Source organism: Pleurodeles waltl, chromosome 4_2 (assembly GCF_031143425.1).
Source record: "Pleurodeles waltl isolate 20211129_DDA chromosome 4_2, aPleWal1.hap1.20221129, whole genome shotgun sequence".
Taxonomy (NCBI): domain Eukaryota; kingdom Metazoa; phylum Chordata; class Amphibia; order Caudata; family Salamandridae; genus Pleurodeles; species Pleurodeles waltl.
The window spans coordinates 1,036,883,469-1,036,899,909 of record NC_090443.1 but is presented as its reverse complement, the minus strand read 5'-3'; the positions used below and the strand labels follow the sequence as shown (position 1 = coordinate 1,036,899,909).

Genomic DNA, 16,441 nt, shown 5'->3' with positions numbered 1-16,441 from the left:
ATCATCCTGTGGAATTATTTAAACAGGGCTAGCCCGACTTTCATCACATGGATGATGGCAGTCAGAAACTGAAAAAATAAACCTTTCTGACTGTTTCGACCTCAATCTTCTTGACATTGAGTGTCTCGATGGTGATCTCAACATAGGCATTAAAGAAACCAATCTTCCTGATGTCGAATGATGATGCATCAGTGTTGAGTATTCTGCCATTGACAATTTAAATGTCAGCAGCTGTGGTATCGGGACAGGAATCGACAACATAGGTAAACTAGCAATACCTTAGGTGTCGTCAGCAATGTCAGCGGTGCTATCGACGTACTCCTCAGCAGCGAGCAAGTCAGTGCTGATGCTTGCCTCAAAGTCGACCAGTGTTAAAGGGCGATGAGAGTGTCCAGAATGGTGGTGATGATCTTTTTTACATCTTCTCTCTCTAGAAATTCCTATATGGGAGTCTTTTGTGCATGAGGTTCTAGATCCTCATGAAAGAGCCCCTTCTATGCCCTTTTTTCTCTGTTTTTCTTCCCTTCCTCTTGGCGCTTGTGTTCCAGTATGTCTCTCAAACGGATGCCCTCAAGGTCTTTTAGAACTCTCGTGGTTATTTTCTGGCAAAATTCACACTCTTTGACAGCGTGAGAGGCAGGGAGACATATAACACACACAGAATGTGGGTCTGATGAAGCCTTTTTTCAACCACCTGCAGGGCACTTCACAAAAAGAGAAGACACCCTGAAAAACTTATTCACCACTCTTGATGAAAAAGGGTGAAAAATGTATAATAGCTTCCAAGATGTTGAGTGAGGAAAAAAGAATTCACTTTTCATGACAAACGTTAAGGAATAAACTGGGTAAAGAATCCCAGAGTGTATTCAGAGATCCTCTAAGCATGAGCCGGTAAAAAGAACTGAGGCTGTGAGGCAACCTGCCAGTACAGTGCATACTGGGAAGGGAAGTGTTGGCTCCTTCAAGTAACAGTGTACCTTCCCTGCAGTTCTTGAACTCCTGACCTCACAGGCTCCTTTTTTAATGTTTCTTCCTCTGTATGTGATCAATAGGCATTTTAGAGTTAAACACAGAACAGTCTTTTGTCAGATGCTGCAGTGTGGTCCCTTTGTGTTGATTACACTACTTTTATAATACAGAAAAAAAAATAGTAAAAAGCAGTCATGTCAATTTCTTTAACGGAGGTAACTGTAATTCTATAGATATTGTGGTGGTTACGTCCAACTAACAATGATTTTCAATATTTGAAAAAAAAAGCGTTCCGGGATCCTCACAAATGCACAGGAATATTCAATGTTTAGGACTATCAGTGAGGATCCTACAGTGCAGAAGTGTAATTTTCAAAACAGTAATATAAAATCCAACTTTACAATTAAGTTTGATTTTAATTGGTTGTTAAAATGAGTCCTGAATCATCTTTCCAGATGCTCCCAAATTGAAATTAAGCATAATAAATTGTTATAATGTAGTCCAGTGCTTTCTTAGAGATAGCCGGCCTTGCTACAGTGAAAAACGACTTTGGGAGTTTTTCACTACTAGGACATATAAAACATTAAATAGATATGTCCAACTTTTTAAATACCATGCACTATGCCCTGTGGACATTGAGGGCCTACCTTAGGGGTGATTATTAGTATTAAAAAGGAAGACTTATGTTTGGCAAAATGTGTATTTTGCCATGTCGAAATGGCAGTTTAAAACACTGCCCCCATGCTGCTGGTGCAGGCCTAGAGATGTGTTTTATAGTGCTACTTTAGATGGTGGCACAGTGAGTCCTGCGTTAGCATACAATTTACAGGTCATGATTACATGCGCAGCCATATACTAGGAACGTATAAGTAAGTTCAATTTGCTAATTTGGAATATGTCAAAAGAGAGAGCACAAGCACATTTCCACTGATTAGCAGGAGCAAAGCGTGCAGAGTTCTGTGGCCAACAAAAATGGATTCAGTAGAAGAAGGAAAAAATCTGAGTGAATAACACGCAAAATATGATAATTCCCACCACATCATCAAAGTAAAACTAGCATTTTCAGAAGGGTAATTGAGTCTGTAAAAACCACCCCAAAAAATTATATTAGATTGCCAAGTAAAACACAATCCCATCAGTACAACCTTTTTGGACGAGTTCCTCACCCTGCCTCGCTACTTACAGACTACATCCAATCTGTTGATCAATGATAGCAATGATCACATATAATGTGAAACCTCTACTGAGACAGTGCAACCACAGACCTCACCAGCCTGTCATCACACTCATTCTCTCAGACGCAGGGCCTGACTTAAAAGTTGGTGGTTGGGCCGTCCTCTGCCAGAGCAAGTAGTATTTTACTTTGCCATCCTGGGGGAGGTCCCGACTGCCAAATTTAGAAATGTCCATTGGGCCGATAGACATTTCTAGCATTGATAGGAACCACTGTCAAAACGGTTCCTGTAAATGCATTGCAAATTTGCCAAACGACTACATCAAACATGATGAAGCCGTATGGCAGAGTTACAAAAACAAAAACTCAATGCAGAATTTTGTGTTTGAAAATCAAAAAAAGCAATGTCCCTCTTGCCATGGGAGATATTTCCCATGGCAAGGGGGGCATTTTGCAGTTTTCACTGCCCCTTACTACCAGGGTTCTCTTGGTGGTGGCGGGCAGTCACCACCATCTAAATTTGGTGGGCAGACATACATGTTAACTTCTGATGGCCCTTACTCCGCTGGGCAGTCGGATGGGTGTAACCTCGGTAGGGACGTAGTAGTCACCACTGAGGTTACACAAAAGGTCCACTCAAATTTAAATCCAGCGGCAGACCATTATACTGGCAAAAAGAGTCATCCTTTGCCATTGCAACTGAATACCCTTCCCGCCAACATATAAATCGTCCGGTAGTCTACAGAGAAACAAATTCAATTAATAGCAATGTCCTCTTCCCCCAACTTTCACAAATATAAGCTCTGAGTTGTTGATGTCATCTTATGCGCTCTAAAACTTAGGCCCTCATTCTGACCTTGGCGGGCGGCGGAGGCCGCCCGCCAAAGTCCCGCCGTCAGATTACCGTTCCGCGGTCGAAAGACCGCGGCGGTAATTCTGACTTTCCCGCTGGGCTGGCGGGCGGTCGCCTTCAGACCGCCCGCCAGCCCAGCGGGAAAGAGGCTTCCACGATGAAGCCGGCTCGGAATCGAGCCGGCGGAGTGGAAGCTGTGCGACGGGTGCAGTTGCACCCGTCGCGTATTTCACTGTCTGCGCAGCAGACAGTGAAATACATGTAGGGGCCCTCTTACGGGGGCCCCTGCAATGCCCATGCCAGTGGCATGGGCACTGCAGGGGCCCCCAGGGGCCCCGCGACCCCCCCTACCGCCATCCGGATCCCAGCGGTCGGACCGCCGGGATCTGGATGGCGGTAGGGGGGGTCGGAATCCCCGCGGCGGTGCAGCAAGCTGCGCCGCCGTGGAGGATTCAATGGGGCGGCGGTACACTGGCGGGAGCCCGCCAGTGGTGCCGGTCCGACCGCGGCTTTACCGCCGCGGTCGGAATCCCCATTGGAGCACCGCCGGCCTGTCGGCGGTGCTCCCGCGGTCCTCCGCCCTGGCGGTCAAAGACCGCCAGGGTCAGAATGAGGGCCTTATTCTACAACCACTGACCCCATTACACAACCCGACAACCAGAAACACAGCTTCTGCTCTAAGCACTGCAGCTTCCGTCAAACCCAGAAAGCCAAGGTGGGCATGCCTTTGGTACGTTTGGAACTGCCAGTGTGAACACTAGCAAGCATGTGCTAAGAAGTGCAGGTCAAACAACTGCATTGTGTGAGAAACTCAAATTCTGATGAAAACCACTGAATGGGTTTCTGTGTTCTTGCTTACACCGGAAACAGAGTCGGAGTACTAAGCATGTTGCACAGAGCTGTGTCCTATTTTATAATACTTGTTTAAACATAGCAGAACTTATGCATCTTAATTTTCTCTTTTTCAAACAGTAGTTTTGTTTTCACAACAGTGTAATTTTGCAGCCTCACTACCCCTCCTTCCTCGACTCCTCATCTCCAATGCACCCTCACCTCGCTCCAAACCCTTGGAAACCTTTTAGGTCATAAACTTGGCCCTTAAAACAAAAGCAACTTAAGTGTCTACCAGCTCTTATTCAGTTGAACCCTCTAGTGGGCAATATAAGTAAACTGATCAATACCTTCTTCTTCTTGGGCACTCTTCCTCGACCCCTGAAACATGCTGTCACCATCCCTCATAAAAAGTACTTATGCGGATCTGAAAATAGTGGCCAATTACTGGTTTTCAGGCGACCTCCCTTCCCTCAAATCATGAAAGGGAAAGTGCCTGGACAACTTCACAAATATTAGAAATTTAACCATCTCCACCAATACCACCAACCTGGATTTCATCATCCATAGAGGTTCAAAACTGCACTAGCCAATATGAAGAAAGAGCTGCTCATCATCCTGATGAGGATAAAGAAAATACACAGATTCTGCGTCAACTGTTCACAGCTTACAATACCACTGACTGCATAGTAGTTCTAGAATAGCTTGTGCATTGGGCAGGTATCATCAACCAGCCCTCAAACAGACCTAACCATTCCTTAGTAACTGCAGCCAAAACATCAGAAATGGATAAATGAATTGTCCACAAACCCAGCATTACGTGACATTCCTCAGGAATCATCCCCCTTGTGTCTCCTTTTCGATTTCTCTTGTAACTTCTTTTCAACATCTATGTAGGCATACCTACTTGAGCAGTAGCAGGTGAGCTTCTGAATGTAGGCCAACTACATAAATCAACATCCTTTTGAAAATATGGCTTGAACCGCATGTTCAACTGGATGAAGGAGAGTATCATGTGCATGACAAGCACCAAGACACATTCTACAGATCCAAGTGATTACAGGTCCCAAGTCTGACATACCGCTGTGTCCCTCGCTGGTCCACAGAACTCACGATGACTCTTCACCTCGCCAAAAGTATGAAATCTGAAAATTATTTACAACAACAACACACCTTTGCTCCCCAAGTCAACATGGTAGCAAACAGATTGGAAATGCAGTTCTCTCTTCTTCACAATAAGCAAAGCATTGTCATGGCTGGATTGCTGCAATATAGTCCACATTGGTCTCACAAGAACCTCATTATCACGGTTCTGTAGACCTCAGAATCAGGCAGCTAGAACATACCTTAACATCTGTGTGTACCAGTGGAACTGACACCTCAATAGATCCTCACTAAGGATCTGCCCATTTCATTAACCAAGTTACTTCAAAAAGATGCATGTGGTCGCAAAGTATGAGAACTGTATTAAGAATGCAAAGAATGAGATCTGTAATAAGAATGCAAAGAATGAGACCTGTAATATGCACAATGCCAACCAAAGAGTTTAATCCAGCCTCTTGAATTTCAGGAAACTCTCAACTGCAAGATGATCAAGTATTTACAAAAAAAATAATGAGGCATAACAAATATCGCTACACACGTAAAAAATCCTCCAAGGCCAAACTACTAAAATCAATAAAATGCAGCTTAAAACTATTTCAATAAAATAGTTTTTCGGGAAAGAGCAAAATTCAGACTACAACAGTGCATTACACCTGGCATGATACCAACCCAGTAAAGCAATACCTATTAAACAGGGGAGACCCTTGAATACTTTTCATGAACTGCATCAATCTTCTTATCTAAGCACCAAATAAAGGATAGCTTCCACTCAAAGTCGCAGAAAGATTTTGTAGCAAGTTGCCCTGCCACTTTCAAGTGTCCGTGCAGGCTGGGGGCAGGCTCAAATGGACATAGTGCACACACAAATCTCCAGGCATCCAAGTTCATCAACTCTAGGCGGTGATAAAGGATGATGCGTCATGCTGGATAGGAGATCCAACATGCTCAGGATTATCTTGTCAAAGGAGAAGAAAGCCCAGAAGCCACTACTGGTGATGCCAGACCCAGGTTGGGGTTGTCCATATCCTCCAGCCTACGCTGTTCCCCAGTTTAACTTCAGACTGCTTTGCTGTGTGTTGACGAATCTTCAGGTTGGGGCAGTCCATTTCCCCCAGCCTATGCTATTCCCCAGTCTGACTTCAGACTGGCCCTGCAAGTAATTAAATCCCCAATATTGGATGATGCTCGGTGCCCTAATGGGGTCCCAAACATGGTTTCTAATCATGACTGTGACTATTGGGTTCCAGCTTTGTTCCTCCATTTTGGCAAGGTTCTGTTTTACATCCCAGCTACAAGAAAGGTGGTTCCACTTCACCCTCAAATGACAGACGCCCTACTAGATGTGGGAGCCAAATAATATGCAAACATCTTGTTGACTGAGTTAGGGCGCTGGGCTGAGAACCGCAACCTAATTCCAATAACACAAAGAGGCTTCAGGAGATCCAGCAGCACCACAGATACCTCACGCCTTTCTATGCCAATACCCGAAAGAGCTAAAAGTGAAACAATGTAGCCTATTGGTTTGCTTCATAGATTATCGAATGACATTTGATTGGGGGAACAGTGGTTCCCAACCTGTGGTCCGGGGACACCTGGCGGTCCGTGATGCATACTCAGGGAGTCCGCAAACTGCTATTATAAAATAAAATATTTCTAACTGATTATTAGAGTGTATATAAATAAAGAAGTGAACTGTCAATTTTGTAAATGTGAAGGAATTTCTTTATAATTATAAAGGGACCTTGCACCTAGGGGGAGATTTTTCATTTTTTCTTTATATTAATCAATATCTCATGATGGGGAAAGGATACAAATCGGGGGAGATTTATGTGTGGTTCACATTTCGTGTGCCCCATGTCTGTACTGCCAGTAATGCCCGGATTAACACACTCTCAGCTGACATCTGGTGGCTTAGAGTTTAGGAGACCTTCATGTAGAGGGCAGTCCTTTCAAACATTCTTGTTTCAAAATCACACCAAAGACATACCCAGTTTTTCTCCACATATTCATCTTTCATCCAGGTCTTCAGGTTGTTGACGGTCAAGTTGATTTCTGTGTTTATCATACTGGTCTCGGACACTTCTGCCTCAAATGCAGGCTATGAGGACATAAATCATGAAAGAAGGGGGAACAAATAAGACAAAATTAGGCGGTGTGGAGTCAAGGGATGGGTCAAAAATGAGAAAACTAGGGAAGCAGGGATATGAATGAAGTGAAGATGTGAAACTGCAAAATGACACAATGGAGAGAAAAAGAAGGAGGCAAAGGGGGAAATTATAAGTGAAGAAGGACAAAAAAGAAAAAATAATTTGTAAGTATAGAGTATGAGGTAAGGGAGACGGATGAGAAGCAAGACGGATGAGGACGACAGGAGCTAAGTGAATTAGTAACACGAGTGCACAGGGGAGAAACAGGATGAGGGGAGGGTCGAAGCAGCTGAGAGTAAGGACAGTGGGGAAAGGAAACTGAATGGGAAGAAAAGGAGCAAGCCAAAGTAGTAACGCGGAAGGGCGAGAGGAAGTGTAAATAAAAGACATATAAACACACTGATCCCTTACATTGTGTATGTGAACTACTTAGGGCCTAGGAAACTGATCTTTGGAATTGTGAATATAGCTAACAGAGTGCGCGAGATCGCCATATTATTTTATAAATCAGTTAACGTTAGGCGCACTAACAAAAATAACAGAAATGCAGCAGAGAAAAATACTTACTTTCTCCTGATTAGGAAGCTACATGTAGCCTGCAACACTGCAAGTTTGTCTGCCGAGCACTGGACAAACGTATGTTTTGATCAATCAGTTTTGATCACTCAACATCACTCTGAATATATTGCCACACTCAAAGTCATTCCAGGTTAGGGGTGCACAACTCCCCGGGTTAACCATTCAAAAACCCTTAATATAGGAAGCAATTTACACGGAAAGGAGAGAAGCACACCATAAATTGTAGTTATCCTTCAACTATTCCAAATTTCAGGCGTGTTTATAAAGTTATTCCACACATGTCAAGTGGTACGCTACTGCATTCCAAATATAAGAAGGTAATTCACAGATGAGATTTTAGTTTTTATTTCGTTCTTCTAATTTCCATTTAAAAGAAATCAGAGCCAAAGCGTTTCGTCCCGAAAACAGCAGGATTTCTTCAGGGCATTAAATACCACTCAAATTGTATTTTTTCTTAGTTGGTACATGCCCATTGAATGTTTAACTTTTTAAACCCACTTGAAATGTGAAATAATCGAGAGAGCTACATTTCACGGTGTGCGTCCCTCATTTTCTTGTGAAATGTTTCGATGGAATTGCTTTCCTTTCTGATATGTCCCTAACTCAAGCTTTGTTCATGCAGTGATGTGCATGTAAGCATTTGTACAAGCGAGTCCACCACCCCTCCCCATACAGGATCATTAGGAAGGAAGGTATACAGAGACCTAAGGCTTTGGGAGAGACAGACGTGAAGACTGGTTACTTGAGGAGAAAGCTCAAGAGCTGATATGTAACTGCAAGTCTGAGACCTTCTTGGAGACATGCAAGGATAATACATGGCTTGCCATCAAATAGTGAGAGAAAATGTTAATCAGTCAGCAAATAATATTTAAAGTTATGTATAGAATAAACACAATTTGCAGATAGCAGAGATATGCAACATAAGTTTCTTCAGGTGTATCTGATATCGTGTTTTATATCATGGGTGCTAGAAATAATAACAGTTCTCATCATTTTGATACATTACGTTTGATTATTGACTGTTCATAATAAACAATCAATCATTCTAAACACCAATGGCTGTGTGTCTATCACCTTCACCGACCACAGTAAGGATCTGCGCATATACAGGTAACCCCAGCAGATAAGTACACCTCTAGCAGTGCTGTCTGACCTGTAATCTGATCAATCTAAAGGAGCCTAACTTGTTACATAGAAGAGTGAGATGCACCTGCCTGTTTCCTTTTCTCCGGAGTAGGCGGGGACCAATAAGGAAACACCTCTCAGTGCTAAGGAAATCCATCTGGCTGTGCCCTACATTTAGAGGGGTCCACCACATTACCTCTGGTGCAACTTGTAACATTCTAACTGCATACCACATTCTGGAGGGCTACTTGTTTCATTAGATACCTAGAGGTAGATATTACGCTTCCAGTAGCTGATCTTTACAACGCAACCATCCCAAAACTACTGTCAGATCTACGTAGTGATCTCAGACTATGGTCTCGACTTTTCCTCCCCTGTTATCAAGATGAACCTACTGCCTACGTTTCTGTACATATTCCAGACTCTTCCCATACTCGGTCTCTGTCTTTACAACAGGTAGAAACATGCTTACACTAAGACAGCATGCTTAGGCTGTAATATCGTCATGTAAAACCCTGCGAGCCCAGGAATATTTCTTAATACATTTTTCTCAAGTTCTGAAACATCAGTTCATGCTACTCTGCTTTAGTATGATGGAGACCAAGACATTTTTCCTTCTTGGACATTTCAGGTGCAATCTCAAACTTTTCGTCTTTGTGAGTACAAGCAAGAGACGTTAGAACATGTTTTTTGTGTGCGTTGGTTGTTAGTGGCACAAAGAAAAATGTATTTGAAAGGTATCTTTAGGAAACTGAACATAAGCTCGTGCAGAGAAGCAGTGATTATTTGGCTAAGTGGCACCTCAATTCCTTTGGCTTGTAACAGGGTAAAGTTTCTAAAGCCGGTTTTAATTAAATGTCTTACACTATTGAGTAAGGTCAGGTTAAAGCTAAGAGCCCCTTGAGCACAACTTTTCTAATGGGTAGTTATTTATCATTATTTTAAAAGTAGGCCAAGGCGACTTTAACAAATCTGAGAGTTTTAAAGATCTAATTAGATCCTCGTAGTAGAGCTTGTAAGAGATCCCCATGTTTGAAATGTCTTCTGAGCCAGCAGTCCCCCAGGAGTATTCGCACAAATTTGCTTTTAAACAACGCTTAAAGTTTTACATTGCCCTGGCCCTTTACATGGGCAAATTGCTGTGGCACGATTTTACAGCTCAGCCTGCAGTGGGGAGAGGGTTCAGCAGGCTCGTAGCACAAACGTTTAAGGCTCCCTATTGCATCAGCAAGCCGTGGTGCCTTATAGGCTGAAACAGAGTACTTAGCTTAAAGGTCTTAGGGTATATTTATTGTTTTAAAAAAATCCAAAAATGTTTTTAGGTTAATATTAAGAGGATGGGACAGTTTTTTTCATGTTTAACACAAAATATGTTTTGTGTGTTTAACTTGTCCAGATTTATGTGAATTGATTTTATAGTTGCCACTGGTTTTAATTAACTAAGCTAATAAAATTGATTATGACTTATTTATTGACCTGAAAAGCATTATACTATATTTCATCTGGAGGGGAAGTTACCACTGGATTGCACATATCCTTTGATACCCAGGGAAGAGGAGGACTAGACTTCAAGACCTCTTTTACATTACATTAGAATGTTGGAATGTTGGGCGCTCCATTAAAAACCATGGCGGGCTCCGGGATTCTAATGGCCGGCGGAAGCCTGGAGCGTCAACATTCCAATGTTTTTGGTCACAGCTGCTGCTGTGAACAGAGGCCTCAGAGAGCCCGAGGGGATTTCAATGCTCTCGGGGTCTGAGGCCTTTGTTTAATTTATTAGAACATTCTGTCCTCTAGTGGTGAAATGTTCTAATAGCTTTATAGCCCTCCACAGCTGGGTTATGCCGGCATTAAAGTCCTGCTCCCTTATTAAAGGCCAGAGCCAAAGCAGGCCTTTAAAAGCCAGTGTAGCCCCCTATGGGGGGCTATAAGGCTATATTAGAATGTTGGGATGTTGAGAGCACCATCGAACACAATGGAGTAACTCCGAGCTTCTAATGGCTGGCAAAAGCCCAGAGCATCAACATCCCTCTTTTTTCCATTCACAGCTGTGAACAAAGGCCTCACAAGCCCAAGGGGATTTCAACTCCCTCAGGCTCTGCGAGGCCCTTGTTTTACTATTTAGAACATTCTACCCTGATGGGGCAGAATGTTCTAATAGCTTTAAAGCCCACCATAGCTGGGCTATACCAGCCATTAAAGGCTTGCTACCTTGTGAAAAGCCCTCGTCTTCGGCTTGGGGCTTTAACACTGGAGCGGACCTTTAATGGAGGAAGACCGAAACTAACTTTAGCCTCTTAATGGAATAAAAATGATCCCCCAAAACATAGCACTGTGATATTTATGTCTTTGGAACTGCCCTCCAAGACCCAAAGCTTGTGTATTAAACGTGGAGAGATGAGAACGCTGTGCTTTATTTTGAATTCAGTCAGACAGACTGCTCAAGAAACCAGTGCAATTGTGATTTTTGGGGGCAGAGGAAGGGGGCTTACAAATTGCAGATGAACGTTTTTTGTAACAACGCTGTGTTGTTATTTAGCACTCTGAATGCCAGAATGGTGGCAACTTGTCTTCACTGTTTACCTCTAATAAAAAGAGAAGTTTAAAAAACAAAAAACAAAATTGAGGCCCGTGAAAACAGAGGGGCTGATTCACAGGCGTTTCTATGGGTATGGGAAATAGTAATCTTTTTGTTGAAACACAAGAGGAGAGTGTTGGGAGTAACTCAATCCCACACATGCTCCTGTTTTAACTAGAAAACCGTACATACACAAAAGGTGTGGGGTGTAGCTGGAGGGAACTGGACTATTAGGCCCTGTTCAGGAAGCGCTAGTTGGGCGCGTATTCTCCAGGCAAGGGATGGGTGTGGAGAGTGGCTGTGCCTTAGAGGGAGTTCCCTTTACAGACTAGGTGGTCTCGAGCAGGCTAATAGGTGCCAGCTGATAATCCCACTTGTCCTGCTGCATCCCCTCACTTGACCCCCGCTTCTCTACTTCTTCCCCACATTTGGATACTGCTACAATGCTTTGCACAATTTAAATCCCCCATGCACACGTGCTCATACAGTCTCACCTTACGTACGTCTAGTGCAAGCGCCTTGTCAATGCCCACCTAGTGCACATCCCTTGAGCTTGGCAGTCTCACCTTACATAATTCTAGTGCCAGAGCCTTGCCAATGCCCACCTGGTGCACATCCCTTGAGCTTGGCAGTCTCACCTTACGTAAGTCCTGAGCCAGCGCTTGATTCATGGCCTCCGTGTTCTCTTCAATGAGTTTCGCGAGGGCCTGGAGCTGGGACAACCGGTACTCCAGGGGTCGGGTCTTGCCCGAGTTGAAGCTGGTCCTCAGACGACCCACAATGTCCTGGAAGCTGGACATCCTGAGGAGAGAAGGAGAGCAGAGGGTCAAACAACCCCAATTTTTTGGACCACCTCTATCTGCTGTCGGAGGAGACCCCTGCCCGCTAGAACTGATGTGCACTGAAAAGGTTATGTGGAACCCAGAAGTGGAATAACTGAGGGTGCCATAGGTAAGACTTCAGTTTGCATTAACACAGCTCCATGGTCAATATTCTGAAACAGCGGGGGTGCTGTCGGTCACAAATATGTTAGATCTGTTTGTGGATCAGTGCTCGAATACCAGGCATCCTGCAGATGCAGACTGGGGTGAACTGGTAGACCTCTGTACGGAGCAGTGCTAGGATACCACTCATAGTGCAGGTGAGAACTGAGGTGCATTCCTACAGGTGTGAGAAGAAAGGCTAAGCCTGCCTTTATCCTGCAGGACACGGGGTACAGCAATGAGACAGGGAACTTTAACCCACACACATCTCATATCATTAGAGGAGGCTGTGAAGATATTCACAAACCCACTTGAGGGGATGTGAAAGCTCAAAGCTCAACCCATATTTGTCTACAAACATATAACTGGTTACAAATGATGGTGCAGAGAAGACAGGAAGGCTTAGTATGCAGATGTGGGAAGGGAGTGCTCTTCTTATGCAGACATCTCTCTCTTTCACTATTTAAGCCCTATTAAAATACATTATGCCTCAAGTTACTTTCATCCACACTCCCTTCCCTCACATTTTAACCCTCTGGTTTCATGCTTGCATTGCTTAAGTATTTGTACCAGGGCCCTCCTATTCATTTACGTTTCTTAATGCCATTTAAAAAGTTAATTGTGTGCTTGTGGGGTGTCACCTTGTGATCTTAAGGGCAAAAAGTGAGTATCTATGAAGCGTGATGCCTGAACCAGGACAGTCTCTGCCTTCTGGCACCGCTCAGATGTCCCGCTGGTCTTCTTTGTTTGGGCCTTAAGTACAAAGGGCCAGATGTATCAAGAATCCATTTTGTGATTCTCTAATAGCGATTTTTAAGAAATCGCTATTTCAGAATCGGCAAACGGTATGTATCATATTTGCGATTCGGTAATAGTAATTTCTTTAAAATCGCAAATGCTATTACCGAATCGCAAATAGCGATTCTGACCCCATGCGCACCTATGGGCCTGTAGGCCCATATCTGCAAATTTTTTGCATTTCCCAAATTGCGAATTCCTAACTGGAATTCGCAATTTTGGAAATGCAAACCCCAGGGTGCTGGGGGCCTAAGCCCCCTCTGCTTCACCCCCAAAAAATTATTTTAGGACATGTAAGGCGCACACATGCCAAAGGGGCCTGTGTGCGTCACATGTCAATTTTAAAAATGCATTTTTAAAATTTGCACATATTTACCACCAACTTGTATTTGGTGGTAAATAGCGATTCCTTAATGCCCAATTCGCATTAAGGAAAAGCTTGATACATGTGCATAAGAAATCGCAAATAATGATTCCTTATTTGCGATTTCTTATTTAGAGAATCGCAATTCGCGATTCTCTAAACAGGGTCGCAATTTTAAGGAATTGGCATTTTAGCGATTCCTTAAAATTGCATAGCGAATGCCTTTCATACATAATGAAAGCCAATTTTACATTCGCAAACGGCCGTTCGCACCGTTTGCGAATGTAAAAACGCTTGATACATCTGGCCCAAAATCCTTCATTCAAAGTTGTAATCGACTTGTAATCAATTATATCAACTTGCTTCCATTATTACTCCATCTCTTTATTTTTTAATTCATACAGAACGTATCAAAAGAGCATTCCAAATCCCAAGTGCAACGCAGCACATTTCAAAACCCCCAATGCTTTTCGGACCACATACGGTCCTTCCTCAGGGGGTTTCCGGAACAACAGAAAAAAGCAATACATTTTGTTTGGAACATGATTGATGGATACACTAGGGGAGTGTCATACTGCTATGATATGGAGAGTTCTAAACATCTTTTACATGTGCTATTTAGCAAAATATCCATTCAGCTCAGCATAACATAGTGCCGTTAGGGCTGTCTTTGGGCCTGATTCAGAGTTTGGCGGATGCGTTACTCCGTCACAAACGTGACGTATATCCCATATTACGATCTCCATAGGATATTATGGGATAGTAATACGGCGGACAGGATATTCATTACGTTTGTGACGGTATATTCCCCTACCCCAAGATCTGAATCAGGCCCTTTGTTTGTGATCATGTTGCATGATCACAATTCTATGCCTTGTGCAGCGGTGTTTTATCAGTCGCTGGTTGGGTAGTTCAGAGCCAGATCAGAAATCAAAGGCTGGCTCAGTTGACGAGGGCCTTCACATTCGTTGGGTTGTTCAGGCTCACATGAGCCACCAGAGGTTGACTCAGCAGACGAGGGCTTCACACTGGCTGGGTGGATTAGGACCAACATCAGGGACCAGAGGTTGACTCAGCAGACGAGGTCTGTCACGCTGGTTGGGTGGTTCAGTGCCCACGTGAGGGACCAGAGGATGTCTACACGGGTGAAAGCCATCATGCTATTTGAGGGGCCAGGGCTCTCTTCAGAGACTAACATAACATAAAATGTGTATTTGGAAAGTGCACGTTCACCCACAAGGGTATCTTGGCACTGAATAACCGATATGGATAAGTTACTTACCTGTAAATCCTAGTTCTCTTCCAGGGGTATCCTCATCAAAGTCATAAACATTGAATATTCCCGCCCTTGTGCGGGGACCCCGGAGCATATATAAAATACACACATATTAAACATGTGTAAAACAGCAATGCAGGCTATAATCATAAACAGGCTAAAATGCTTTATTTCTATGAAGTTTTTTTTTATTTTTTTCATTATAAAATTACAATAGAGAATAAATATCTACCCAAGCCCTCAAAACTGGGCTTAGGGAAGTATGCAGTAGTAATCACTAGAGAAAAAAGAGAAAAAACTACATTGAAAAACAATGAAATAGGCTGCATGCAACACAGGAGAACCATAAAAATTCTGGCACCGTGCCTTTAAGACCCTGAGCACCTCCAGTATCCCACCATGCCTCAGGGGTGAAGGAAAGGTGACAGTTGGTTTACAGTTAGGTCAGTACTTTTTTACGGTGACAATCTGTGTAACTGATTCGAAAGACAGTCTGTCCTGCACTTCTAGGAGACGTGCGTCCGGGGAGGAGGGTGGGTTGTTTATGACTTTGATGAGGATACCCCTGGAAGAGAACTAAGATTTACAGGTAAGTAACTTATCCTTCTCTTCCAGGGGATCCTTATCAATAGTCATAAACATTGAATAGATTAGCAAGCCCATCCCTAAACTCTGCGGATTGTCTAATAGAAGTGCAGGAATAGATACGTATTATGCAAATACATTTCTCAGAGAGGCCTGCCCCACTTGGACATCCGCTCTTGCATCTGAGTCTAAACAGTAATGTCTAGTAAATGTATGTACAGACTTCCATGTAGCAGCCTTACAAATCTCAGATATTGGAACATTGTTAAGGAGGGCAGCAGTAGTCGCTTTTCCCCTTGTGAAATGCGCTTTAGGCCTAGCTAGTAATTGTTTATTAGCCAGCTGGTAGGTATTAACAATACAAGAAACTATCCATCTTGATATCGTCCGTTTAGATGCTGCCTCTCCTGTCCTCCAATGACCATAATTTACAAACAAGCGGTTGGAATGTCTAATCGATTTTGTTTTATCCAAATAAAATTTCAGCACTCTTTTCAAGTCTAAGGAGTGCAATGCTTTCTCCGCCGGAGTCTCCGGATTGGGAAAGAAAGTCGGTAAAGATATAGTCTGATTGACACCACCTTCGGAAGGAAAGATGGGTGAGTTCGCAGAACCACTCTATTGTCGTGAAAAACCGTGTACGGTTCTTTGGAAGACAAAGCCTGAATTTCGCTGACCCTCCTCGCTGAAGTAATGGCCACCAAAAAAGCCGTCTTCCACGTAAGGTGTTGTAAAGAGGCCTTGTGTATAGGTTCAAAAGGAGGGCCCATAGGTTTTGACAATACTATGTTCAGTTCCCATGGAGGAGATGGTCTCCGAATGGGCGGAAAAACTTTTTTCAAACCTTCTAAGAAATCCTTGACTACAGGTTTCGTAAAGAAGGATTCCTGAGAAGGTGACTTACGATAGGCTGTAATGGTAGACAAATGTACCTTAATAGATGATACCTGCAGACCGGACTTTGCCAGATGAAGTAAATAGGACAGTTTGACATCCTCCTGAGCCCGTATGGGATTCTGACCTTGTTGACAGCACCATATGTAGAATCTCTTCCACTTAAAAGTGTAAGAACGCC

General features: G+C 43.4%; 1 protein-coding gene across 6 annotated transcripts in view; it reads right to left on the bottom strand.

The window, feature by feature from the left end:
• LOC138293662 (aldehyde dehydrogenase family 3 member B1-like) overlaps positions 1–16,441 on the bottom strand; it is a 144,987-nt gene that overhangs the window by 93,359 nt on the left and 35,187 nt on the right. For all 6 annotated transcript variants that reach the window (XM_069232963.1, XM_069232961.1, XM_069232962.1 and 3 more), the window contains exons 2-3: positions 11,999–12,161; positions 6,919–7,029 (exon numbers count right to left, since the gene is read on the bottom strand). In XM_069232963.1, coding sequence (XP_069089064.1) covers positions 6,919–7,029; positions 11,999–12,160 — 273 coding nt within the window. In that variant the 5' untranslated portion in view covers position 12,161. The remainder of the gene's footprint in view (positions 1–6,918; positions 7,030–11,998; positions 12,162–16,441) is intronic.